General features: G+C 35.0%; 1 protein-coding gene across 2 annotated transcripts in view; it reads right to left on the reverse strand.

Annotated features, from left to right (window-relative positions):
- Window positions 1–2,354: 2,354 nt before the first annotated feature.
- The window catches only part of Gask1b (golgi associated kinase 1B), a 57,908-nt gene continuing 33,695 nt past the window's right edge, over window positions 2,355–26,567 (reverse strand). For both annotated transcript variants that reach the window (XM_026395951.2, XM_026395952.2), the window contains exons 4-5: window positions 9,493–9,719; window positions 2,355–5,279 (exon numbers count right to left, since the gene is read on the reverse strand). In XM_026395951.2, the coding sequence (XP_026251736.2) occupies window positions 5,072–5,279; window positions 9,493–9,719 (435 nt within the window). In that variant the 3' untranslated portion in view covers window positions 2,355–5,071. The remainder of the gene's footprint in view (window positions 5,280–9,492; window positions 9,720–26,567) is intronic.

Consider the following 26,567-nt stretch of genomic DNA (forward strand, 5'->3'; position numbering starts at 1 on the left):
CAAAGTGAATCAGAGCTCATAAAAAGTTTAGTGCCACTGGTACAACACAGAACTTAAGTTAACACATTTTTGACTAATCATGGTATTCATTACAAATATCTACTTTTGTCTCCCATTCCTATCATACTGGAACACAGAGATGCACACAAGATATTAAAGTGATTAGGTCAATTTGTTCAGCCACCAAATGACTTGGAATTATCACTTTGAATAATAGTAGTAAAAAATAGACTACAGATACAATGAAACTCCTAATCTGAGTACAAAAGAAAAAAAACCTTTAGTCTTATAATTTCTGTTGTGGTTTAGATATGAGGTGTCCCCACAAATCTCAAATGTGAGACAATACAAGAATTTTGAGGTGAAATGATCAGATTATGAAAGGTACAACTTAATTGATGGATTAATCCACTGATATGAATTAACTGGGTGGTAACCCAAGGCAGGTAGGATTTGACTGGAAGAAGTAGATCACAGGGGGGTTAATATTTTATCCTTGGCAAACAGAGCTCTCTCTTCCTTTCTCTAAATCTGCTTCCTCATTACTAAGTTCTGAGTTGCTTTACTCCTCCACACCCTTCCACCTTGATGTACTTCCTCACCTTAGGCCCAGAACTGTGGAGTCAACTGACCATGCACTGAACCTCTGAAACCACAAGACAAAATAAACTTATCCACCTCTAAATTGTTCTTGTCATATCTCTTGGTCTCAGTAATGAGAAACAGACTAAAACAGAAATTGGTACCAGGAGTGGGACCATTGCTATGACTAACCTGACCATGTGGTTCAAAAACCTTGGGACCTGATTTGTGGAGATATGAATTGTGACAAGTTTAGAGATGTAAGCTGTAAAAGTTTTAGATTGTTATAAGGAAAGCTTAATGTGTGATTCAAGTGGGGGTTCAAAAACCTGAATGTCAATGCCGGTAGGACTGTGGATAGTAAAGACTGGGCTCATGAAGTTTCAGATAAGAAAGAGGAATCTATTGGAAATTGGACTAAAGGCCATTTAAGTTTCATTCTGGTAAAGAATTTTGTCTACATTTCTTCCCATTTCCTGAGACTTTCTGTGTGACTGAATTTAAAGGTGATGAACTAATTGACCTGGCAGAGGAAATTTCAGGGCAGTACAGCATTCAGATCATGACATGTATATTGCTGGCAGCTCCTAGTCAAGTTTACTGTGATAATCAGGAGCAAACAAGCAGAGTAAAAGGATTTGAAAAACTTGAAGTTTGATCAGAAAAAAATGCAAGTAAAACTTGAGCTAAATAGCTGTGGTTGTTGAAGAAATTACAGTCAATAAAAATGCTAAGTACTTTACCAAGAAACAATAGGAAAGATGGCTTGAAGGCACCTGAGGAATTGGTGAGACCTTATCCATCTCAGGCTCAAGAGTATAAAAGTAAAAATTCCTTTAAGAATTTGAACACCCTACACAGAGACCCAGGAAATTATTTCACTGTGCTTGATTGCCCAGGTACTTAGAGGCTACTGAGTCATAGTCCTAGGAGACTTGGATATAGCTCAATATGATAACAGATCTTAATATCAACCTAGTAGTTGGTTCTATAGGAATGCAAAGTTATAAAGTTGGGGTCGTGGAGGCTTCCACCTCTCTCTCTCTCTGCATTTTGGTTGTCATGTTCTGAATTGTTTTCCTCTACCATGCCCTTCCACCATGATATTCTTCCTTACCTTAGACCCAGAGCTATGCAGTCTGCCAACAGTGACTAAAACCTGACTTAAGCGATTTCTATTCCTGGACATTCCTCAAAAGAATTGCTTTCCTATACTTTTGCCACTAAGAGTGTAACTTAAAACCTAATTACAGGTCTTATCTGATGGTTACTGTATTAAAACTTTCCTGGTTCATTTGAACATCTGTACTGTCTAGCACAGAGCATAACACGTGGGAGATGTTCAGTCAACTGGGCAATATGATTTTCACAAGTTTCAAAGAATGGGTAGCTTCCTTATTTATTTCATTCTCAGCAGGTTCCCAAAAATATAGCCTAAATTTATCACTACTTATGAGTGTGTATTTGTAATACCCTTATGCTTGAAGTTAGATTTTTTTTTATTTTGTCTTGGTAGATAATGAAATCTCTGAGAAAGTTTTGGTGTTCTAACTTTCTATGTCATTTCCAGCACTGTAGATTCTAGGTCAACATCTGTATAAATTGGGGAAAGTCCCTTTGCCATATTATGCCTCAGTATACACACACACACACACACACACACACACACACACACCAAGAGAAAGTATAATGATCATTAATGATGATATCAAATATATCCACACACAAATATTATTCAGTACAGGTCTTGATTGTTCAATCATTTCTTTATTCATGGATAAAGGTAACAAAGATTCTTCTATATTCAGCTTTTGAAAATTAACCCATCTACAGAAAAGAAAATGAACCCACTTACCAAAAATAGCACACATATTTACTATCTAATGTTTTATTACAGATTTTTAAGCTACATATTTACTTTCTTATCATCAGTTTAAAGAAATGTCATACAGAGTAAGTTTTTGCATGTCTTCCATGGTAAATTATTCTATTTTAAATTTGTTATAGTGTTATAAATAAACCATATAATTGCTTATGAGAACCAAATTACAGCATAATCTGAGTGCATCTGAAATGCACAAAGTGTTCTCATTGTTTCAATTAAAGAAGAAAGTTACCTATTAGAATTAACAGCTTAGCCTTTAGCTATCCATTATTCAAAAATAATACATCATGAATTATTCACTGATTATAAAGCACAATACACTGTTAAAATTCTAATGTTGCTAAAATAAATGTGTTCTTGGACCTTTCATTTTGTATTAGATATTTTGGAATAACTAAAGGCAAATACAGTCTGGTTCACATATGGGAGGAAAGCAGCAGTGTAGCTTGAGACCACATTAAAGATAGCTTCTAAGGAGCTTGGAATTCATACCATCAATATCACAAATTTAGGTTAAGATGGTAAATTATATTTTTAAAAACCCTATTTGCAGATATTTCACTTTGATAAGACTAGGTATAAGACAACTTGAAAAAAAAAGTTATTTCACATCAATGTCTCCAAACTTGTGTTAGGCTAATTCTTCTATTAAGAGAATGATTTATGAGAGAAGATTTATAGACAGCAGGGTCAGAACAGACAGAGTAAGAACTCAATGGACCAACAAGTACTATGAATTTGTGGGAACAGAGAGAGGTACTCCCTCTGCTGTATGGGGAAAATCAGAGAAGAATTATCCAAGATCAACTTTCAGAGGACAGATACAGCAAATAAGGATGCTAAGTGTACTATTGAAGATGAGCCTAAACAAGTTATAAATTGGTAATCAAATGATCCCTCTCCCTTTGTCCATCTTCTCTTTGTGCTTAACATCCTATTTTGATAATTTACTCTATAGATTTTTATAAATTAAAATCTAAACATATGTTCTTCTTTTAAAATCCAGCCTATAATCTAATATCTTTAATGGTTTTAATTCACAATGATATTGAGTTATCTTTGATGAGAATACAGAAAAACGTCCTGTATGTTAGAATAACAGAACTGAGAAAAGAGACAATAGAATTTATTGTAAACATTCATAATTTGTATATTGAAATATTTGGGGAAAGAAATACCCCATAAACCAACTTTTAGTATTAGTTTTATTTGCTTTTTTTTTTGGCTTTGTTTTCTGATTTTGTTTGTTTGTTTGTTTGTTTGTTTGTTTGTTTTTGACATTGTGGGATAGAACCCAAGGCAAGGGCTGTACCACTGAACTATATCCCAGTCAGTAAATCAAATTTTACGTAAGGAGCAGGATGGGGAGAGTGGGAGGGAAATGATGATTTGTTCTAGATTTGAAGCCTCTTTATGAGTACCTATGATACAAGATGATCTTGGGTAACTTCCAGGAACATGAAGACCCAACAGATGGATACAATTATGTCAAAGTCCTTCCAAACTCATTACAGAGTTCACAGAGGAAGTTTGGGGTAATTATTTGTGGGTTAACATTGTCCAAGTTCATTGTTTTAGTTGTGGTTATGTGTTCTCATTGAGAAGAACTGATCAGAGTAAAGTTTTAATTTATTTTGCTTATACTTCTCATATTGAAATAAAATAGACAATAAATTTAAACTCACTCTGTATTTAGACCTATTGTCACTATCTGGGCAACATCAATTAAATCAGATTAAATATAATTACATAGAACAAAACCATTATTATTAATAAAATATACAGAAATTATGTCCTTGGTAAAATGACAAAGTTTTTTAAAGTATTCATTGAAAAAATACTAAGTGTATTTTCAAATAGGTAACATCAGACTTTAGAATTGTTTAATTTCTAAAACACTAAACATAAATTGGGTCAAAACTGAGAAAGCAAAGCTAACCAACATATAACACTGTCAGATATGGATGTTTCCATACTGACAACAAAGTAAGTTTTTTAAAAAATCAATAGAATGTTATTCTTACTGCTCAAAGATGGCTGATTACTGATACTATAGAAAATATACTGGTGGTTTTGGAATTCATCCATCAATTCTATTTAGAATACATTTATAGCCTCCTCTGCTTTCACAGATCATGTGCCTCAATTTCCCAATGTAGATTGCCTCTGGGCAGTGCCAGGATTGTCATCTATCAGAGACAGAATAACCTCAAGAACCATTCCCATTCGTAGCTGGTCAGATAAGTCAAATGGCATAAAATATATTTTATTAAAGGAGTCAGTATTTCTGGTTTATACTGCTCTATTAAGTGACATGACAAATGCTTTTCCAAATTAGTTGGAATAATAATTAGAACTCTCCCATAGCCAGATGTTGAGACACACATGCCATGTTAGACAAAAATATAAATGAATATTTTTGAGCTGTATGCATTTTTAAACCATTTTAACGTCTGCATATAGTGCTCAGGTTAAATTAATTTTATGTTTTTATATTCAGATATACTGTCTCATTCCTAGGAGGACTTGAGGTTGATGTACTTGATTTCAAAACAAACAAAAATGCATAAACACATCCAGCAGTGTCGACAGAAGACCCTTATGTCATTCATTCATAGGTAGCACTTTGACCCCATGTGCATTGATGTAAGTGATAAGAATTTTGGCTCTCTGTTCTATTACATCAATAAGCTTTTCGATTCCTTGTCTACCACCTTGACTTTCCCAGTAAACCTTATCAAGAAACAGAGACTGAAGGAGTTTCTGCCGTAAATGCTGGCTCTTCAGAACAGAAACTGCAGATTCTGGAAACCTGAAAAGACAACGTGATATTTCATCCTTAGTAATTGCTTAGAAATATGAGTCCTTTCCCAACTGCCCTGCCATTCATCCCGCATAGATCACGTAATTAAATGATACCTTGAGAACCAAAACATTTTTGTCACTGCCAAGATGACACTTCTCTTAATAATAATATAGTAGAAGCATGCGTTTCGAATGAACTGAATTTCCTAACCCATTGAGAACCTGACATACTAATGTTTTATTTAAGGTCATTTGTATGTAGGCAAAGAGTGGCACAGAATTAGGTTTCCTTGAGACAAGCAAAAATACTTTCTTCAGTCTTGAGCTCCATTTCATCAGCATCCTCACAAGTGACAAGGTGGGATTTTATGTATGAAAATGTGAGAAGCAAAGTGCTGACAGTTTCAGTAAAGTGTTCTCAAAGAGTAGAAGTTATACAACTGAGAGAGGAAAATTTATCATTTTACTACATACATTTGGGATTTCTGGGAGCATTATATTTAGTGGATTGTTAACGTTGGACACAGTTTTGATCTAGAATGTCCCCTAAGAGACCCATATGTTAAGAGCTTGGTCCTCAGGGTAGTACTATTGGGAGACAGTAAAACCTTTAAAAGGTGGGCCTAGTGGGAGGTTTTAGATTGCTACCTTGAAGGAGATAGTGGGGTCCTTCCCGCTTCCTTTTCCTCTCTCTTCAGATTCTTAGCCACGAGGTAGATGGGACTACTCTTCCATGCACTCCCACCATGATATACTGGGCTACCACAGACCCAAAACAACAGAGCCAATTGGTTATCGACTGAAAGCTACAAAACTATATACCAAAAGAAAATTTTCATTTTAATAAATTGATTATCTCTGGTATTTGCTACCGTCATGGAAAGCTGACTTGCACAAATGTTTTTTCAAATAAATTTAGTGACACAAGTTTTAGAGCCAAGTCACTGCATAAGACATCTCTCTGGGTAAACCTAAGGCCAGCTTGGAAGGGTCTTTGTTGCATTACCTTAAGAGGGTACAAAATACCATTTGGTCTTTCCCAGCTTTCACTAAAATGTTGATAGAAGTATTATAAAATATTAGGGTTAATACTAATTTTAAAATAAATTCAGTTGTACCTTTAAAACTATAGCAAGAATACTTACTCGCTTAAAGAGTACACACGGCCAGAAATTTCAGACCTTCTAAGCACCTCTTCCATTTTTTTTTTTTAATACCAGAGATTGAACTCAGGGCACTTAACCACTGAGCCACATCCTCAGCCCTTTCCTTTTCTTACTAAGTTGCTGGGGCTGACTTTGAATTGGCGATACTCCTGCCTCAGGCGCTGGGATTTCAGGCATACACTACCATGCCCGGCCATCTCTTTTTGATGAGTCACAGGAGGAATGGCACATGGGATATATGAATTCAAGGGATCTATGGGCTCTAGCCATTCTGATCCTACCTGAAAACCAAAGGCCCCAGAGCTAAGGATGTTTAATAATTCTGAGACATGTGGAATGAATGACATAATGCTTACAAGATGCTCTGAGTTTCCTGAGACATTTATTATATGATCTAGTGGGCTACAATATTAATTGAGTAGCCTTTTTACTCTATGAAGTATTAATGATCCATTTATATGTTCTATAACCCTTCAACTAATTTAGTTGTGGCAGAATATATGAGATGAAACTGTTAAAACCATAAGTCTCTTTAGTGACTAATCCTCTTCATAAAGGAAAACAAAAAATATCACTGGTCTTTGCATTACACTGATTAACAGGAATATTCAATGCATAAATCTGGAATTAGTGAAGTCTTCATTTAACTTCTCAATGTGTGAATTATATTTCCAAGATTTAGCTTTAAACCCAATGCTCCTCACAATATACTTGAAGTTAAATTTTCTCTGAAAAAACAAATAAGACTATTATATCTACATGAATGTTTAAAGTGGATGGAGTATATTCTGCAGGAACTTTTAATTCTGAGAAGAAATTTCAGGTCCTGAAATATCAATTAAGTAAGTGATGTCTTAGGAATGTAAATTTTCCTACACATAAAATTTCCTTAGTTTAGACACTCAAAAAATAGAATCTGTCATATATTCTACCTTCAATACAAAAACAGAACATGAAGCTGGGCAAGGTGTCCCATGCCTGTGATCCCAGAAGCTCAGGATGCTGAGGCAGGAGGATCACAAGTTCAAAGCCAACCTCAGCAACTTAGCAAGGTCCTAGCCAAATTAGCAAGACCCTGTTTCCAAATATAAAATTTTAAAAAGGCTGGGAATGTGGTTCCGTGGTTAAGTGCCCCTGGGTTCATATCCTGGTGCAAAAAAATAAAAATAAAAAATAAAATAACTTGAAGAACAAGTATCAATAGTCAATAGGATAGGTAACATGGCAAAACCTCATGAAATTGGTCTCACAAAACTCACTTTTTAATCTTTGAAGTATATAAAATCTTTTAATCTTTAAAGTATATAAAATCCACATTACCTAAGTATTAGAGTTCAGGAAGAATAATCAAAATATGCTTCAGAGTATTACAAACAAGAAACTTTAGGTGTTTTTGTTTTGTTTTATTTCGGCTTTTGTTTTCTGCAGTGCTGGTGATTGAACCCAGGGTCTCATGTATGGTAGGCAAGCTCTCTATCAGTGAGCTCCATTTAACCTTTATTGAGAAAAGTAATAGTAACCAAGCATGAACACCACATATTATTACAAGAAAAAAATATTGGGCTTGGATTTGGAAGAACTGAGTTTTAACTTCAACTATATTCATTTTTTTTTTTTAGGTGATATCTCACTGAGACCCAGGCTGGCCTCAAACTTAATATCCTCCTGCCTCCGCATCTAGAATAGCTGAGATTCAGTCATGTGCCACTTTGACAGGCTTAACTCAATTTTAGACTTGCCGGTATGCTTTCCAGCAGTCACTTAACTTCACAGAATTACTATTGTACTAAAGTATCATTGTATTTGTAAGTCTCCAACTTACCTCAGTGTCCTAGTCAATCTGATTTTAGACCAAGGTAGGAAGCAAAGAGAAGATGGTTCTCTTTGAAATCTCTCATCACCTTGAAATATAGTCAGTTTCCATGCTAGGGTTGAATAGCTCAAACTTTATAGCTGGTTCCTGCCACTATTAAGTGTGTACATTCCTTGTTTTCAAATAAATGTAAGATCAAGTATTCCATAAGCGCCCATCATGTTGTTACTTACAATGAATAGTGCATAATAATTGTAGAAAATAATGGGTTTTATTGTGACATTTTCACACGTGTGTATTATATGTTTTGCTTATACCCACCTTCCTATTGTATTTTAACTTTAACTTCTGCAAAGCAAAATTCATTTTCTCTAGTTCCACATTTGTCCCCACTCTACCCTGCATTCTTTCTAAGTCCTGCCAAATGTCACCAGATTTTTGAGGTCTCCCCTAAATTCTTGGTCATTCCTGAGTATAGCTATACTCGTTCCCTTATCTGGTTCTCATCAGCCCTCCCTTTTAGATGTCAAACACTTTCCTCCAAAATCTTTGTCTATTTAAAGGATTTTCAAGTGTCCCCAAAACCGTCCTACCTGATCAAAGCCAGCATTAGCAATTTAGCAAGGCCCTGAGCAACTTAGCAAGACCCTGTCTCAAAATCAAAAATAAAAAGGACTGGGGAGGTTGCTCAGTGGTTAAACACCCCTGGGTTTAATCCCTGGTACCAACTCCCCCCACCCCCAAAAAAGCTTCCTACCTAAACTTAAATATCCAGCTGTCCCTTGGATATTGTACCTTACACACCAGATTGGCTTTAATTTTACACAGCCTTCATAAAAGCCACTTGAGTTTATTATGAATCTGGACATCCTGCCATCGAAATATCTACATATCTGTTAGTTGCCACCATGTCCTATTGCATGCCCTAATAACACAGCCTCTGCCACCTGCTTATTCCTCTTTGGCCATTTCTTATTCCAAGCATCCTGCGGTCTTCCAACTTAACCCATGTGGATTTTCATAATGAGGAACAAGGAACACACCCGTGCAGGTTGTTAATTGATGCCCCAATGCACTCTAGACATCCGTCCTTTCTCCAGTTCACCACTCGCAGATTCACATTCACAGTTCCTTTCAAGGGTTAAAGCTATCAGACATATGGTGTGAGTTTTCTCCTAACCTTACCACTTACTTAACATAAATGCCACATCCAGAGGATGTTATTCCCACAACAAACTTACTCTTTGATGCCTTCTAACAATTTGAAGTTTAAGTTATCTTCACTTCTGTCGAAGAAACCCTTATTGTCTATAAAGACCAAATGCCTCGGGTCATGCTTTCGCTGGATAATGTGTGCTAGAGTCGCAGAATTTTGGTCATCACAATTTGGCCTCAATCCATTCTGTACACAGGCATCTTCCTTGCGTGGTCTGAATCCACAACAATTTGTATCTAAGCGATTATAAATCTGAAAATGGAAAACAGAAACAAAATCCAAGAAGCTGAGTAAGAAATAAAATAAAACTTGGGAAAGTCAGAAGATTTCCATAGAGCTGGTGCTGTCTGAATAGCTGACTTGTCAGAATCCTTCAATTAAAGACAACTGTCAGAATAAGTCCAGGGTTCACAGCCTTCTGACTCATCCATGGCTGTAAGCATTTCCAGCTTCTGCTAATAGCTCCAGAGTCAGATCATCCAAGTTAGGCATCTCCACCCTGAGTATTCAAAGTTCCCACTGACATCACATGTAGACTTATGGCCAGCAGGATTTTGACTATTCAGAAAAGACAAGACACTATTGTACTTTTTACTTATCCAGGAGGTAACATCTTGCTTTCTTTCTCAGGTAGGATTATTCAAAATCTCACTGACCTAAATTGCATTGGACTTCAGTATTTCAGTAGCTAATCTGAAATAATTTAGAAGAAACCTATTGAAAAGATCTTAGATCAATAGTGAAAACTAAAACCATTACCTATGTGGTGGTAGATTCTGAATAAGTGAGCAATAATGAAAACTATTGAGATACTTGGAGTTCGTTATGGGTAACAGGACTGCCACCTTTCAGAAGAGGGTAAACAGATTAATTAGAAAACTGTGTAATTCCATTTAGGGAATGAAAAGAAAAATAAATCTTTATGAATCAGGGTAAAATAAAGCCTAAATCTACAAATTAAGTAAATTTAAAATCAATTCTCTGCTCTCACACTTAGCTCCACAATCTTGTACAGATTCCTCTATACACTATCTCTCCATTTAATCATTGTATAATGGAAATGGTACAATCTGCATTGCATAGTTGGTAGGAAGATTAATGAAAATGTTGTATACCTTCCAGCCCTGATGCAAGCATCTAGGAGACACCTGCTGTAGTTTGGACTCTGAGTTGCCTCAAAGACTCATGTGTCAATGACTTAGTCCCCAGCATGGCACTATTGGGAGGAGGTAGAACCTTTAGGAGATGGGCCTATTGGAGGTCTTAGGTCAATAAGGGTGGATCCTTAAAGGGGATATTGGAACTCCAGACCCTTTCTCACCATGCAATATCCATGATGTACTGCTTTACCATAACCCCAAAAGCAAAAGACCAACTGGCTATAGACTAAAACTTCCAAACCTGTGAGTCCAAATAAACGTTTTCTCTTATAAGTTTCAGGTATTTGTTACAGTATTGGAAGTCTGACTAAAGCAAACCTGGAAAAAAAGTTGAAACTCTGCTATTATTGAAGTACCCATAGATAATAAGATTCCAAAATAAAAGGCAATACATCCATCTTATAAGAAGAACTGAACCTCAGAGAGGTTAAGTAACCTGCCCAAGGTAGAATATTAGTAAGTAACAGAGTTAGGCTATAGGCACAGATCTGTTTGTTTCCAAAATGCCACAATTTTCCCCTAGCACATTCTGTTGAATGTTTGAGACCAAAGATTCTATCTGTGCTCATAATTCAAAAGATGTCTAGACACAGACACTGACACTTTTATTCTTTGGATATTTAATTCCCATGCTTCTCTCCTCTTTATGTGTTTTTGCAGCTCCCATGGGGCTGGTTCCTGTGGGAGGCCATCTACTTAGAAAGTGACACAGAAATAGAGTGCCAAAATTTAGCCTACTTTGGAATGATCTTACATTAAAACTCAATAAACAAGGATTGAACATCTACTACAGCTCATGAGTAGACAGGACAACAAGGCCAAAGTTCCCTATGGCCAGCACCTCCTCACCTTCATACTTGCAAAGAAAATGAAGTGGTCATTTACTTTTCCCTTGCTACGACAGCAAACTGCAAAAATTGGGCAAATGACCTTCCTCTCTGTTTTCTGAATGTAAATAAATTTTGTATCAAATTTCATGCTTTGAAGAGTAGGGACTGGAAGAGAAGCTATTATAGCCCAATTTTCTACAAAGCTTAAGTAAAGCTTATCATATATGGCAGAGGTGGTCAATGAGCAAATGAGCATTTGGAAAGCTTAGAGGGTACACTGCTTGTTTAGAAGTAATAAGAGATTGTTTCCAAGCAGCTCATCTATAGGGCCATAAACCTAACCAAAAGGTCACAGTTACTGTTCTCAAAGGATGGCACTTGATAAAAAATTCATTTACATCTAGAAAACAGAGAAAGGTCATTTGCCCAGTTTTTGAAGTTTGCAAAATTAAATAACCACTCCAGGGAACAATAAGTCACCACCATTGATTAAAGTGCATTTGTTTGACATGAGCCTACACAGGGTGAGCCAGGGTTTCCCAAGCAAATCACTATAGGTTAGAAGAGCATATGGAATGAAAAACAAAAGCATAAATTTAAAACTATTAGGAAAATTTATTTAGCCTCTTATCTTCAAATGATTCATTCATTACACGTAGTACCATGGCTTTTCAATAAGAGAGAAATCAAATTATAAAAGAGACTGCATCTGATTGACAACTATTTAAGGTCAGGGAGAACATAAAAAAAATAACTTTTCTAAAAGCAACTTCTTACCCAATTCTGCCTTTTTAAATAAACATTAATAATCATTACCAAAGAATCTTTATAGAATTTTTCCATCACCATATGTTTATGTTCAATTATATTTGACATCTGTAAATGAAGAAAAATCTTTTAAAATTTTGATCAAAACAACAAGATCTATTACATTAAATGTATGGGTTTAGAATTTAACTCTTAAGGACAAAATCTGCCAAATTTTTTACAATAGCTCTGAACCCTAATCTCCTTTATTGTTGTTTTAATGGTGGTGGAGAAAGAACTAGGACACATACCTAATTTGTATTGTTTCTACAAAAAAGCTGTGTTAGTCTATTTTTCATCACTATGACAAATACCAGGAATAATCAATTTATAAAAATAAAAGGTTTATTTTGGTTCATAGTTTTAGAGGTTTTAGTCCACTGTCTGTTGAACCTACTGCTTTGAGCCTGTGGTGGCATATTATAGCAAGAGAATGTGGTAAAGCAAAACCACTCTCCTCAGGGCCAGGAAGCAAAAGAGAGAAAGAAGAAGTAACTGAGTCCTAATATCCCCTTCAATGGCACAACCCCAATGACCTAAATTCCCACCACTAGGGCCCATCTCCTAAAGGTTTCACCACTTTCCAAAAGTACCAAGCTGAGGACCAACCCTTCAACACATGGGTCTTTATGGAGTATTTCAGGCCCAAACTAGCAAAAGCCATGTATAGTAAATATATTGATGTTAAACAATAGCTTTAGCATTTAGGTCCTAACCTTTAATAATTTTATAAATGCTGTAAATTTCTAACTTTGAAACTACATGAAAATATTAAAAGTTAGCAGTGGAAAAGACTGATGTCAGGTGGTTTTTTTTTTTTTTTTTTTTTTGCTTCACCAACATTACGTTGTTTCCTACAGTATGTTGTAAAGTTCTTTCTGTGATCTACTTTTGAATCACTCAACAGTCTGTGATGATTTTACCATTTGTCTGGCCAACTGTTGTGACATTCATGTCTAACAGACATTATCATAAAAAATGAGTTTGTGTGTTCAGCTCAACTTCTCTTCTACAAAATGTTAATGCTCACATGTTGAGTGTGAGTGTGTGTGTGTGTGTGTGTGTGCGCACGCTGAGAGATATAGAATAAGACTGTGAGGTCTCAAATAATCTTACTTTGTTTATCTTATCCTCCAACTATACTAAATTATGTCTTTATATTATTGCCATGGTCTAGCAAGAGGCTTGTCTGACTCTTAAATCATGCTAACTCTTCTTAGAATTTTTAATAGTCTTCCTCTGAATTCCTATTCAATACACCAGAAATGAATTCACCACAAAACTATAATCCACTTCCTTAAATTCAGTGCCATTTTGGTTGGCAGTTGTTTTGGCTATATATTGAACATATCCCTGTTTCCATTTAAGATGGCTTACCTATTTTTTAAAGCCTAATAAAGCACATCCTACATAGCTATGAATCCATAATATGGTTTTAATATACTTGTTTAGTGCACACATTAAAACAATCATTTCATTTAATTATTACAAGAGTAAGCACTGTAGTTCATATCTTTGTGCCTCTGTTATCTGTTAATTATCCTACAAAGAAGGAAATTTGGGTATAAATTTAAGCAATTGTGAATTTTAATCACCAGCATGGCAGTACTTGAATTTACAACTTATTCTTTAAAACAAATACATATTTTTGCAAAATTGCTCTTCCACATCTGAAGAAGAAGACTGCCAACCACAATTTCCCAGAAAATCATTATTTTCTATTTTATATCTTTTCAGTGTTTCTCTAGCTAAAATTATACTTATAAAAATCCAGGTGTTCCAGCCAATTGGGGTGGAGGAGCCCAGTGGAATATTTTTAGATCTATTTCCTTCTGAAATTTATTTTTCTTAATCCAATTTTCCTTTGGTAGTCCCAGTTTTGCCTATAGGAAAAAAGTATCTTATAAGTGATTCATGTTTTTCTTGTAGTGTCTAAATGAGGGCACCCATGCTCTAAGGAGTTGGTTCAACAAGACCCATTAGAAATCTGCAGAAACTATATCTTTCAAACTATATGCACACCACCTATTCTAGCTGTGTTTTCAAAAATCAGTCAATCAAGTAATTGGGTTAGTTTCTTTATAGCTTCTTTTTCCTCAAGACAATGTGATTAAACAACTAACTTATTAGCTCTTCCCTTTGTGGCCATAACCAAAATAGCAACAACTAAAATAAAGTTCAATGGCTTTGTGACTTATGAAAAAAAGCAAGAGCCAAAGGAGACATTTCAATATACCTCCTAACACTTGCAGGGAGATAGATCTTCCCCCTTGTCCAAAGAGCTGAAGCAGAAGTACAGGGCTTCATCCCTGCCCATCTGAAAGGATGGTGAAGTTTATATTGTTGGAGGACACTATAAATGTCAGCAGATTGGCAAGTAGTCTAGGTTTACAGGAAGAAATGTGGCATGAATATTGAATAGGTGTAGTGGGAAAAGGTTAATGGTACAGCCATCCATGTATGCATTCATCCCAGCAAGGTGGTTATCACCAGGCTAAAACTGGACAAAGATGCAAGAAGATCCTTGAATGGAAAGCCAAATCTCACCAAATAGGAAAGGGAAAGAGCAGGTATAAGGAAGAAACCATTGAGATGAGTATGAATAACTGCATCTTATATACAACTTTCAATTAAAAACTACTCAAATGAAAAGGAAATATACTAACTGTGCCATTAATATTAATAATGGAAAATATAGTGGCCATATATCAAGTTCTGAGTATGCACAGAAACCATATACTTAAAGCATCACATGTATTGTTTCTTTTAATCTTCATTGTAAACTTAAGAAATAGGTCCTACAGATAGTCCCATTTGATAAACGAGGAAACTAAGGTGCAAAGCGGCTAGTTGACTTCCCCAAGAAATCTCAACTCTTAAAGGACAGAACTCAGGATTCAAACCCAGATGCACATGACTTTGAGGTCCATGCATTTATCCATCCTGACTATATCTCTCAGTTGGAGTCTCCCAGGCAATACTGCCAAAAAAGCAAGTACATTTGTACTGAATGTTAAATGATACTACATTCAGTAAATATGGTTGTACAGGGTTTAGTAGAAACACAAAGAACTTCAGTGTGGGTGTTCAAGGAAAAACTCAGGAAGGACAGGTTTACATTTGAGTATTAAGTATTAGCTAGAAAACAGGTAAAAGCATAAAGGTAAGAAATCTGTAGACATAGTATGTTAGACTGATGCTTCTTCGCGTGGACTATTAATTTGTTTTAACAAATTAATCAGTAAAAATTAGAGCAATGAGGCCAGGTGCAGTGGTGCAAGTCTGTAATCCCAGTGGCTCAGGAGACCAAGACAGGAGAATCACAAGTTCAAAGCCAGCCTCAGTAAAAAGCAAGGAGCTAAGCAACTCACTGAGGCCCTGTCTCTAAATAATATACAAAATAGGGCTAGTGATGTGCCTCAGTGGTAGAGTGTCCCTGAGTTCAATCCCTAGTACAAAAAAAAATAGAGAAATAAAATGTTCAACAATACAAAACACTAAAAAAAAAAAAAAATAGACTCAGTCAACAAAAATTGCTCTACCAAATTGGTATTGAAGTTTCTGAATGCTTACTTGCAATTTGAATATTTATCTTATCTTGGACTGGTGTGAAGTGGCATGCATCCTTGGTTCACACTTTGCACAGCACAGCATAAGACTAACCGTGCCAGGAGTAAGGGAACGTGAAGGCAGGCAGGCAGAGCAAAAGATGATTGTGAGCATTGTGCCCATAGAAAAATTTAACAATAATTGTATCTGCAAGTTTTCTCATTTTCTCCTGTAGAATTTGAAGAAAAGGAGAAGGCAAGGGAGTGGGAGTCAGGTGAAAACATTTAAAAAATTGAAAACTAGGGCTGGGGATGTGGCTCAAGTGGTAATGTGCTCACCTGTGATGCACAGAGTGCTGGGTTCGATCCTTAGCACCATATAAAAATAGGGTAAAGATGTTGTGTCACCAAAAACTAAAAAATAAATATTAAAAATTCTCTCTCTCTCTCTCTCTCTCTCTCTCTCTCAAAATAAAAATAAAAATAATGTAAAAAATGAAAACTAAAGGAGAACATACTTGGAAGATGAAGATAGAACAAAATGAGGATATTCTTGTTAACAGCAAATTTCCATTATTGAAACGTTTTTCATTATATTGGTTAAAATTAGATAAACCTGTATATTTTTTGTGCCTGTGTTTTTCTGTGCCTCCTTAAGTTCTGAGTGAGTGTATATACATGGGAGTTTACGTAAGTAGGTGTATTTCCAGTTTGCTAAGTCAGTATATTAAGATTCTACACATTTCTTTTCCCAATTTGTTTTTACTATTAAAAATTGCACCTTCAGAGCACAATTCCCAACAGCCGAACTATGGAATCAGCTTAGGTGTCCATCGATGGATGAATAGATAATGAAAATCTGGTGTATATACACAATGGAAGATATTCAGCCAAAAAGAAAAATGAAATTATGGCAGCTGCAGGAAAACAGATGGAACGAGAGGGCTGGTTAAGCAAAATAAGTTAAACTCAGAAGGTTAAGGGTGGCATGTTTTCTCTCATAGGCAAAAGCTAGAGAGGAAAAAGGAAAACAAAGGTGGGGATGTATCTTCTAAAAATCAAAGGGAGACCAGTAGGGAAAGGGACCAAGAGGTGGGACACAGGGAGAAGAGGAGAAATGTCGGGGAGTCATATTGGCCAAGTTATATTGTAATATTGTGCATATATGACTATCTAACAAATCCCATCAATATGTACAACTATAATGCATCAGTCAAAAGATGAGGAAATTTTTAAAAAGTAAAATTCATTATAAACTATGTTAAACATTTACCTGAAAAAATTACACCTTCAGAAAGAAAGTTCTACTTTAAAAAATTTAAGTACTAGATAAAATATGTAATTGGTAGAATCTAACAATTCATCCAAAACCTAGCATATACTAAGCATTCAATAAATGTGTATTTTACTGAATAAAATCTAGTGAAAGTTGGAAGTCACATTATCTTTGCCTATCTACAAAGTTTTTCCAAAGCATCATCTTTTATGGGGAAGGGTCAGACTAACAAAATGATGGTGGTATACCAAGGCATAGATTTTTTGTTTGTTTTGGGGGGGCACATCAGAGATAGAACTCATGGGCACCCAACCACTGAGCCACATCCCCACCCCTACTTTGCATTTTATTTAAAGACAGGGTCTCACTGAGTTGCTTAGTGTCTCGCTTTTGCTGAGGCTGGCTTTGACCTCATGATCATCTTGCCTCAGCCTCCCAAGCATCTGGGATTATAGGTGTGCACCACCACGCCCATCTAAAGCATAGATTTTTTTTTAAAGTAGATTCCAGCAAATGGAGCAAAAAAACATTTAAAAAAATAAACAGGGTAATCAATGGAACTGCCTATGCTTATCACTTAACTTAGTTAGCTTTTTTGTGTGGGTTTAATTTCACCAACCATGGATTATGAATTCTCATATCTTGAGGAGAGTCCAACATAATGCCTTGCATGAAAAAGCATCTTATAAAAACACAACAGGCAGGTGTAACAGAAATAACAAAAGGAAATTCTTCTCTCTAATTAGCAGTTTTCTGGAAAACTCCTTTGAATCCAAGTTACCTCACTGGACATCTCATTTGGTTAAGAATGTATGCAGAAAATAGTTACTTTTTCAACAGTTATCCTAATTATTTCAAAAAGACAAAGCCAAAAATCAAAAACACGATCCTCTCTTCAGCACCACCTCAGGCATGTAGAGATGCAAAACCACATAGGTTTGTTTGTTTATCAGCTAATCACTCATAGTGGAAAATCCTTGTACACGAGTTTTTCTGGATGTACATCAGTGTATGGTTACAAGGTTACTAATGGAATTGGAGCTGAATCCTGGTAGTCTAATGAATGTTTAAAGTACACCAGGTCATAGAGAAGAGCAACCTTGGACAAGTCCCACAGTCCCCTGTGCTTGTCAATACAGATGTAGCCACTCTGTGAGCTTCACAGAGCAAAAGCCCACAGATCCGCCTACACCTGGATCACTTGGGAATGCTCACCTCATGAAACAATGGATATCATTTTTGTTCCGTGCTGCCATGACAACGGGTGCCTGTTACAGTAGTCACCATGCAAATGTGACTGGCAGAGTAGTTGATGAACAAAGAGAAAAGTAAAAATAATCTACTTCCCATATATACATCTAGCAAAAACCACAGGCTCCCTGTGCCTCTGCTGTAAACAGCAATCATTACGCTGCTCTATCTCTAGATTCCACATTTAAAAATAAATATCAATATGCACCAATTCAAGGAAGAATCTCTACTTTCTTTCATGTTACTGAATCACAAGTCAAGTCACAGTGGTATTTCTTTGTGGATAAGTACAAATATTTTTAATGCTACGATATATTTGGATCTGGGGATCTGGTTTGTGGACACAGTACTTAAACCCATACACCACACCTCATCTGGATGCAGTCAAGCATCACTATACCACAGACTCTAGATAGAATCACTAAGCAAGTGGCAATCTATTTTTAAGGAAGGAAAGTTCGTGTTCTATAATTTGAACAAACAGAACTGCATGAAAATAACCTCTTCCCAAAGGCACATCCACCTTCCTGTAAAGATTTTAAGAGTGTGCAGACTAAAACAATAATTTTTACATTTTATGAAATTCTGATTTTATAATGAATTTATACTATGCAAATAAATATTAAATGTGAATGAAACAAGCTTATCATAATAAAATGTTTCCTTTCAATATAGTAAAACATTATTTTTAACTTGTCATTAAATAAGTTTATAAATAAGCTAAAAATCATGTTCATTTATATCTGAAAGGAAATTATCCCTGAAAACTTATCTTTTGTTTAACTTACTGTGAGTTAAAAAATTGACATTACTGTGAGTTAAAAAACATACCAGTTTTTTACATAGGTTTTACATAGAATTTTCATCAATTTTATTTTCTCCTATAGTAGGGATTTTATTAAAAGGAAATTAACAAAAGTAAGACAAACTGAATGATTATAGCAAAATGCAACTCTGTTTATAGTTAACAAAATCTAATATAACAAATCTAATAACTATTTAAATGCATGCATTTTCATGGAACTCAGTTCTCTTAATAAACAAATTAGTTCTGACACTGATTAGTTTTTGGTCACTAAAAATAAATTTTAAACTTTTTTCAAAAATTATTTTATATATCACATAGAATTTCCCATTCTCAGATGTACTTGTTTATATGTTCCTTGAATTAACAGGTTGCTATAAAATAAAGTCCTTTAGGTAACCTGCTAAGACATTCCAGAAAAATGCTGATGTACTTCATAATATAAAGCCTCTAATCATCAAAATAATCTAAATTGGCATGTATCATTTTTTAACCATATTTCAAATGAAGAAAAAGTTCAGAGAGGGTAAGCAGCCTGCCTAGAGGAAGAAACAAGTGACCAATGAGGACTTTACAGACACCCGGGTGACCTACCCTGCTGCCTCCCTGGGTAGACCAGACAGTGTTCTTGCTTTCATGGAAATTACAGACTAATGCCTCCAATTATGTTTCTCTATGTTTCCTTTCAAGTGACCAGCATCATATTTCGCAAAGTGAAAAAACTTAGTAGGAATTTGAACTAACTAACAAACTTAGTAGGTATATTAAAAAAAAGAAAATGAAAGAATGAATACTGGCTTTATTTGGCTCACTTATTGGGAGCTCACTCACATAGTTGAAACAGCTAACTACTAAAAGATGTCTAATTAGGCCATAAGCCATGCTTCCCCCTGTACAGTCTCTTGTAAAAAATCAAATCAAACAAATCTCAAAAATCTTAAAATTGCAGAATCTTAAAATCACAGAAATGTAATACCTACTACTTTGTTACTACTTTGAAGTAACAAAGAACTTACTATACAGACAAAGGGGATCCTATTCATAAAAAGTCAACCGAGGGCAGTGGTTTATAACTCTTGACTTCAGGACACTTTTAAAATCATTAAGGACTCCTAAAGAGAATTTATTTATGGGGGTTATTTGGCATGTTAAGAATAAACAGAACTTTAAAAAATATTTTAAAAAACATTACATTTCATCATAATTAACATATTCAAGAGGAAATTGCTATACTTTCCAAAGAAAATTTAAGAGAAACAAAATTTTTATTTCAAGTTACAATGGAATATAAGCTCTAAATTCCAATAATCACATGAGTGCTTTTTTTCAATTCAAACATTGCACTGAGAGATGCAATACATATGCTTCATACATTCCTCTCATCACTGTGGATATTAAAATGATATATACTTATGGTAAACATCTAGTGATATTAATGTTTTTTATTGCTTCACAAAGGACACTCCTAGGTGAATCTGGCATTTAGCTCATGTGTTTTTTCCCTGTGAGTAGAGTGGTAAACAAGACTGTACTGACTAGTAGTAGTTTAGTGTCTGTCTTAATTCATGCTAAAACATCAACAGATTTACCCACTAGTGCAACAAACAGATAAAAAAGGCTTTCAGTATTATTATGAAAATAATTTTGACTTCATGGAATCCCAAAAAAGGCAAACACACACACACTTACACACACACACACACACACACACACACACACACACACTTCTACAAACAGTCCCATTCAATTTGCCCATGCAACAGTAATGATTCCTTAAAGTTCATATATCTCTTAGTAAATTGTGTCCATAAACAATATAAATGTGATTTGGAAAAGAATGAGACTAACAGAATCCTTATCCCACTTTTGCACTGGGTGAACTCTCAGTTAACTCTTCACACTCTGAGTCTACTTCTTCATTAGCCAATAATGAACCATAATTTTTTAAAAAGTAGCCAAATATATATAGAAGGAGAAAACAGAGAACGAAAAAAAAAAAAACTAAGGAATATCTGTGTGCCCTCCCAGGTATTCCTGTGGAAACACTATCAAGTCAGTTTTTCCCATCATTTAATTTGCTTCCTTGCAGATGTACTTAGAGGGGCAATGCACTAAACTCCTGTTTCCCTGTAACATACCAGTGAAATTGGTTTCAGCCCATGGTTGGTTTCAGTCTATGGTTTAATGGCACAGGTAGTGAGAAAGCCAGTTCCAAAGCTAGTTTAAGTAATGTATTAAACAATCTTTGAATCTCAAATGGTTGTACATAGAATCCCACAGGCATTCTCAAATCTGTGATCTCTCCAACAGTTATATGTATTTAGACTTACTGACTAATATGTACTAACTATGCACTGATCAGCCTAAAATATTTGTGGAAGATTGGAAATAAACAAAAATAATATATAGTTAAATAATATGTGCTGCACTTTGATTTATTATATTATATTATCCCACTTTAATTATTCCTTTGACAGAGACAAGAGCAAAGACCAAGGTCGACCAGTTTCCTAGTCTACTTTTTATATAGATGAGGCTTTAGAACAATCAATGCCAATAATCTCTGAAAATGAATGTAAACAGTAAGTGAAAAAATATATTAATCTTTATAAAAATATGATCTAATAATCCCACAAGTGGGTATATGTTCAAAGGAAATGATATCAGTATGTCAAAGAGAATCTGCACTCCCATGTTTATGACCTCACTATTCACAATAGCCAAGTGTGAAACAAACTGAGGTGTCTGATTGATGAATGGATAAGGAAAATTTGGTGCACATTCATAATGGAACATTATCCAACCATACAAAATTAAATTCTGTCATTTTCCATTTTTCACAATATGGATAGAGCTGGAGGATGTGATAGCAAGTGAAATAAGTCAGACATGAAAAGAAAAACACCATTTGGTCGCACTCATATCTGAAGGTCAAAGAGGTGGTGTCATAGAAATTGAGAGTAGACTAATATTTACCAGAAGCTAGGAAGTGTTGCGGAGGGAAGGAAAAATGGAGAGAAGATGATTAATAGGTACAGGGTGTAAAGACTCATAGGAGGAATAACTTATAATGTTCTATACCACAGTAGGGTTTAACTATGGTTGACAACAATTAATCATACATTTCAAAATAGCTAGTAGAAGCAAATGATAAATGTTCAAGGTCAATGGATATTCCATGTACCTTACTTGATCACTACATATTTTTTGAAATATCACACTGTATATCCAAAAATGTACAAACATGTATTATGTGTCAATTAAAAATTTTAGGAAAATGTTTTTAAAAAGGAATGCACAACTTCTAAAGGATTCCATGGTGGAAGCCAATATCTGAAGAATTGTGTGCTCCTTAACAAGAGAGATATGCATTGATTCACAGGCAGCTTTTAAAAGAAAGTGTGCTGGGCTCCAGAGAAGTACATTTTGATTGCAGAGACCAGTTAGATAGCAAGCTATGCCTCTATGTCAAACATAGCTCAGTGGGGCTAAACCACCTTTTCTCTTTGAAGTTCCGGGCATGAAAACTCAAATAAATAGCTAAAATCTGTGAAATGAGAGAACATGGTCCCCAAATAGCATATCTCAACTAAAAAAATAATGTCAAAGCCCAAAAGGGCGAGTCATAGGTATTGGCCTTTGTATTTACTTTCCCAAACTGTGATATTTTGGAAGGGAATTTGAGCACCAGAGAAGAAGATTCCAGTAAGGCCCATAAAAAAGGAAAACCATTTGCCTTTTGAAGTATAGGACCATGTATTTCTAATGTTGGTTTCCTAATCTCCCCAAGGTTTTGAGAAGGCCTAACACTCAGAAGGAAACAGGTCAACTTCTGCAAAGGGAGATATTTCAGAATTCCTAGATCAGATGTTGTTTGAAAGGTTAAATCCAAAGGTATTCCCACGTGGAAACAGAATGTGTTCTGTAGACAGTTAAAGTGGAATTAGATGTGCAGATCAATAAAGAAAACAGCTGGGAAGGAACCCCACTGAGAAACACTGGTTCCCAGGCATGAAAATGACATTTTGTCAGATTCAAAAGACAAGTTACAAAATCTCAAATAATGACACAGGCCCACAGACTAAGTGGAAATTGTCCAGATAGAACACAGAAATCCCTCCATTCAGATGTGTTTAATTTAATTGAATCCCTTAAACAATTTCCTGTATGTCCATAATTCCTGGTTTTGTTTATAAAGTAAAATAAGAAGTACTGAATTATGCCAACAGAAAAAATAGAACAAATAATTATAAAGCAAACTACTCAGATTAAACACCTACAAAGCCAAACAAAGCTTTTTATATGATGTTAAAATGTCCAAAACCAAGAAATATATAATCTGTAGTATCTGTCACATTAAGACTCTGGTTATAGTCTGGAGAATAATTCTTGGCTGCTGCCTTATAGACATATGTTCTCAGGAACAGATTTTCTCTATTATCTACCTCCTACCACACCTTTATTTCTGCCATAACCAAACTAGATATTGGCTAGACTAAGTATTTTCCTAGGAGCAGCAAGTTGAAGAAAAATACATAGTCAATTGCCTTTACAGTAGGTAAATTTTTAAAATACACACAGATATCCACTTATTATGCATGGATTCATGCATACATGCATGCAAAATGATCTTTAAATTGACTGGAAAGATGTGTACTGATTTCATTAGAGGGATGACTTGTGGGGAGAAAATGCAGGAGAAGAGCATAGGGTGACATGAGTCAAAGAGAACTTCAACTTATTTTTATATCTCTGAATGCAAGAATGAAAAAAACATTGACAGAATAATTCTGGATAGGAGAAATATGGTATTTGTTTTGTTACTCTTTATGCTTTGGTATTTTTTATGACTAAATAAAAGGAATAGAAACCTTGGAACAGAATCTAGGAATAAAATCTCAAATGAGTTTGCAAATTCTGCAGGCTGAGAACCCCACAGTTAATAAATACTTTAGGAGGTATTCTGCAGTTCCTTTGTCTATATAAAAATGATAGTCTCTGTCCCAATCTGACCTGAATGACAGGTCCAAGGAAACTGGTCTTATGTGGTCTTGTGGATTCTTTCAGCACCAGTTGCTGTAATAGGAATCCCTACACTGTAGAAAATTCAAAGAAATACCAATATAATCCCTACTATTAGGGGCTGGCCATATTTGAAGACTCAGAAAATCATAGCTATGATAGTTATATATACATATAAATACATATATGCAATTCAAATCTTTATACATGGAGCAGTTGTAGATATACTGGTTGAGTTCTTGATATCTGCCAGGCATTTTAAGTACTTTGTGTGCATTATTTTATATTATTTTCATAATAAATATGTAAAGAAGATAGAATTATTCTCCCTCTAAAAGAATAGATTGTAGCTTAGTGGTAGAGTGTAGTTTAGTATTAATAAGGCCCTGGGTTCTATCTGCAGCACCAAAAATAAATAAATAAATAATAATAATAAATTAAAGTTCAGAAAAATTATGAACTCTCTACTATTAAACAAGCTGGAATTTGAACTCAAATCTTTATTACATGTGCAATATTCTGTCACTTCTCTATAAGTTAAATACAATATAAACTTATTTTAAAATTATATGAGATGTCCAGAAGAAGAAGGACACTTAATCCAGTTAAGCGAGTCCCAGAAAGCTTTGCAGGAGTAGTGCTGCAGTGGAGAATACGTCAGGAATGTGACAGCAGATAGACCATGCTCTACAATACACACACAAACACACACACACACATGCACACACGCACACACAGTGAAAAGGAATGGTGACAGGATGGAAAGGAAGTGAGAAGGTCAGGTTATAGCATTTCTTAAAAGCAATTGTCTTTTTTTCTGTATAAACAGTTCTACTGGATAATCAAACGGGAGATTGGGGGAAATTTATCTTCAAAGAAAAATAATAAATGAACTAATAGGTAAAGAAGTAGGATAGAATGAGGCTATCACCATTTTCCAATGCCTGAATGAACTGATGGATCACTGTGAGTATCTGTCACTGCTAATATCATGAAAATGATTAACTGGATATTAACTGTGTCTCAATAAAAGAATGAAGCACTATCTATAATGAAGTTTTGACAAAATAAAGGCAAATCTTATCAAGTTTCTAAATTTAACACCAATGTCCATGGAATAAAGACAAAAATACAGTACACGGAAAAAATATCGGAATATAGTAAATGGAAAAAATAATGGAATATAGTACATGAGGATAAAACAAAGTCACCAAACAAGTGCAACCAGCAAAATCAAGTGTGTGACCTCCACAAAACAAAGGTCTAGTTTCTTCAATAAGTAAATGGAATGGGGGGAAAGTAAGAGAATTGGAGTCTATAAATTAAAAAAACAGACCAGCCAATCACAGGGGTAGGCTTAATTTGATTCTGATTCAGATAAACTGAAATATATAGCATTTATGAAATAATTAAGAATCTGACCACTAAGTACATATTTAACTGGAATTGTTGATACATTTTCTTTGGGGTATTATAATGTGCTTATGTGTAATAATGTACTCATATGTTTCATCCTCTAATGATACATATTGAAATATTTTCAGATAAAATAACCTGATGTCAATGACTTGCTCCAAATTAACATGGGCACAGGAATTAGACAGGGTAGAGATGAAACAAGACTGGTAATGAGCTGATGATTGTTGCAATTGGATGATAGGTACATTAGAGCTCATCATAATATCTTGTTATGTTTAATTTTTCCACTTTTTTTGGGGGGTGGTGTTCGGGATTGAACCCAGGGTCTTGCACATGCTAAGCACATGCTCTATCACTAAGCCTCTATAATAATTTTAATGCATTATTTTCCAAACAAATGGAAGTCTTTGGAGATTCTGTTTTGACAAAGGCAAAGTGATTAAAAGGGAAGTAGGAAAGATCAATTGAGCAATGATTTGCACATTAAATGGCAGATGAGGAAGACTACAGCCAAGGAGATCCATTATGAGTCTCCTACAACATTCTGACTGTATTGATGAAAGTCTTATTAATTCCAGTAGCATTAATAAGAATGAAAAGGAAAATATGACAGGGGTGATTATGAGGAGCTGTCAAAGTCTGCTGCTACTTGAATATGAGGCACTAAGCAAAGGAAGATTAAAAGGTGACTCTAATTTTCATACCTGGCAAATTTAAAAATAGAAATGCCATGAATAGAAATAGGTAAGTCAAGAGGGCAAATCATTAGGGGATGGGGTGACAGATTTGCTTCCAGACATCAATTTGAAGCAGCTGAAATGACCAAATGCTATTTAAAGGAAATTGTTTAGCTATACATGCATAGAAATAATAACTTTTGTGGCTTTTTACTCAAAAGTGATGTCTCATTTAAAAATGAAGTATCATATATTAAACTTACTGAAATAAAATGTAATTAAATAAAAAGTGAGACAAATCTTGG

This window comes from Urocitellus parryii, chromosome 10, assembly GCF_045843805.1.
Source record: "Urocitellus parryii isolate mUroPar1 chromosome 10, mUroPar1.hap1, whole genome shotgun sequence".
NCBI lineage: Eukaryota > Metazoa > Chordata > Mammalia > Rodentia > Sciuridae > Urocitellus > Urocitellus parryii.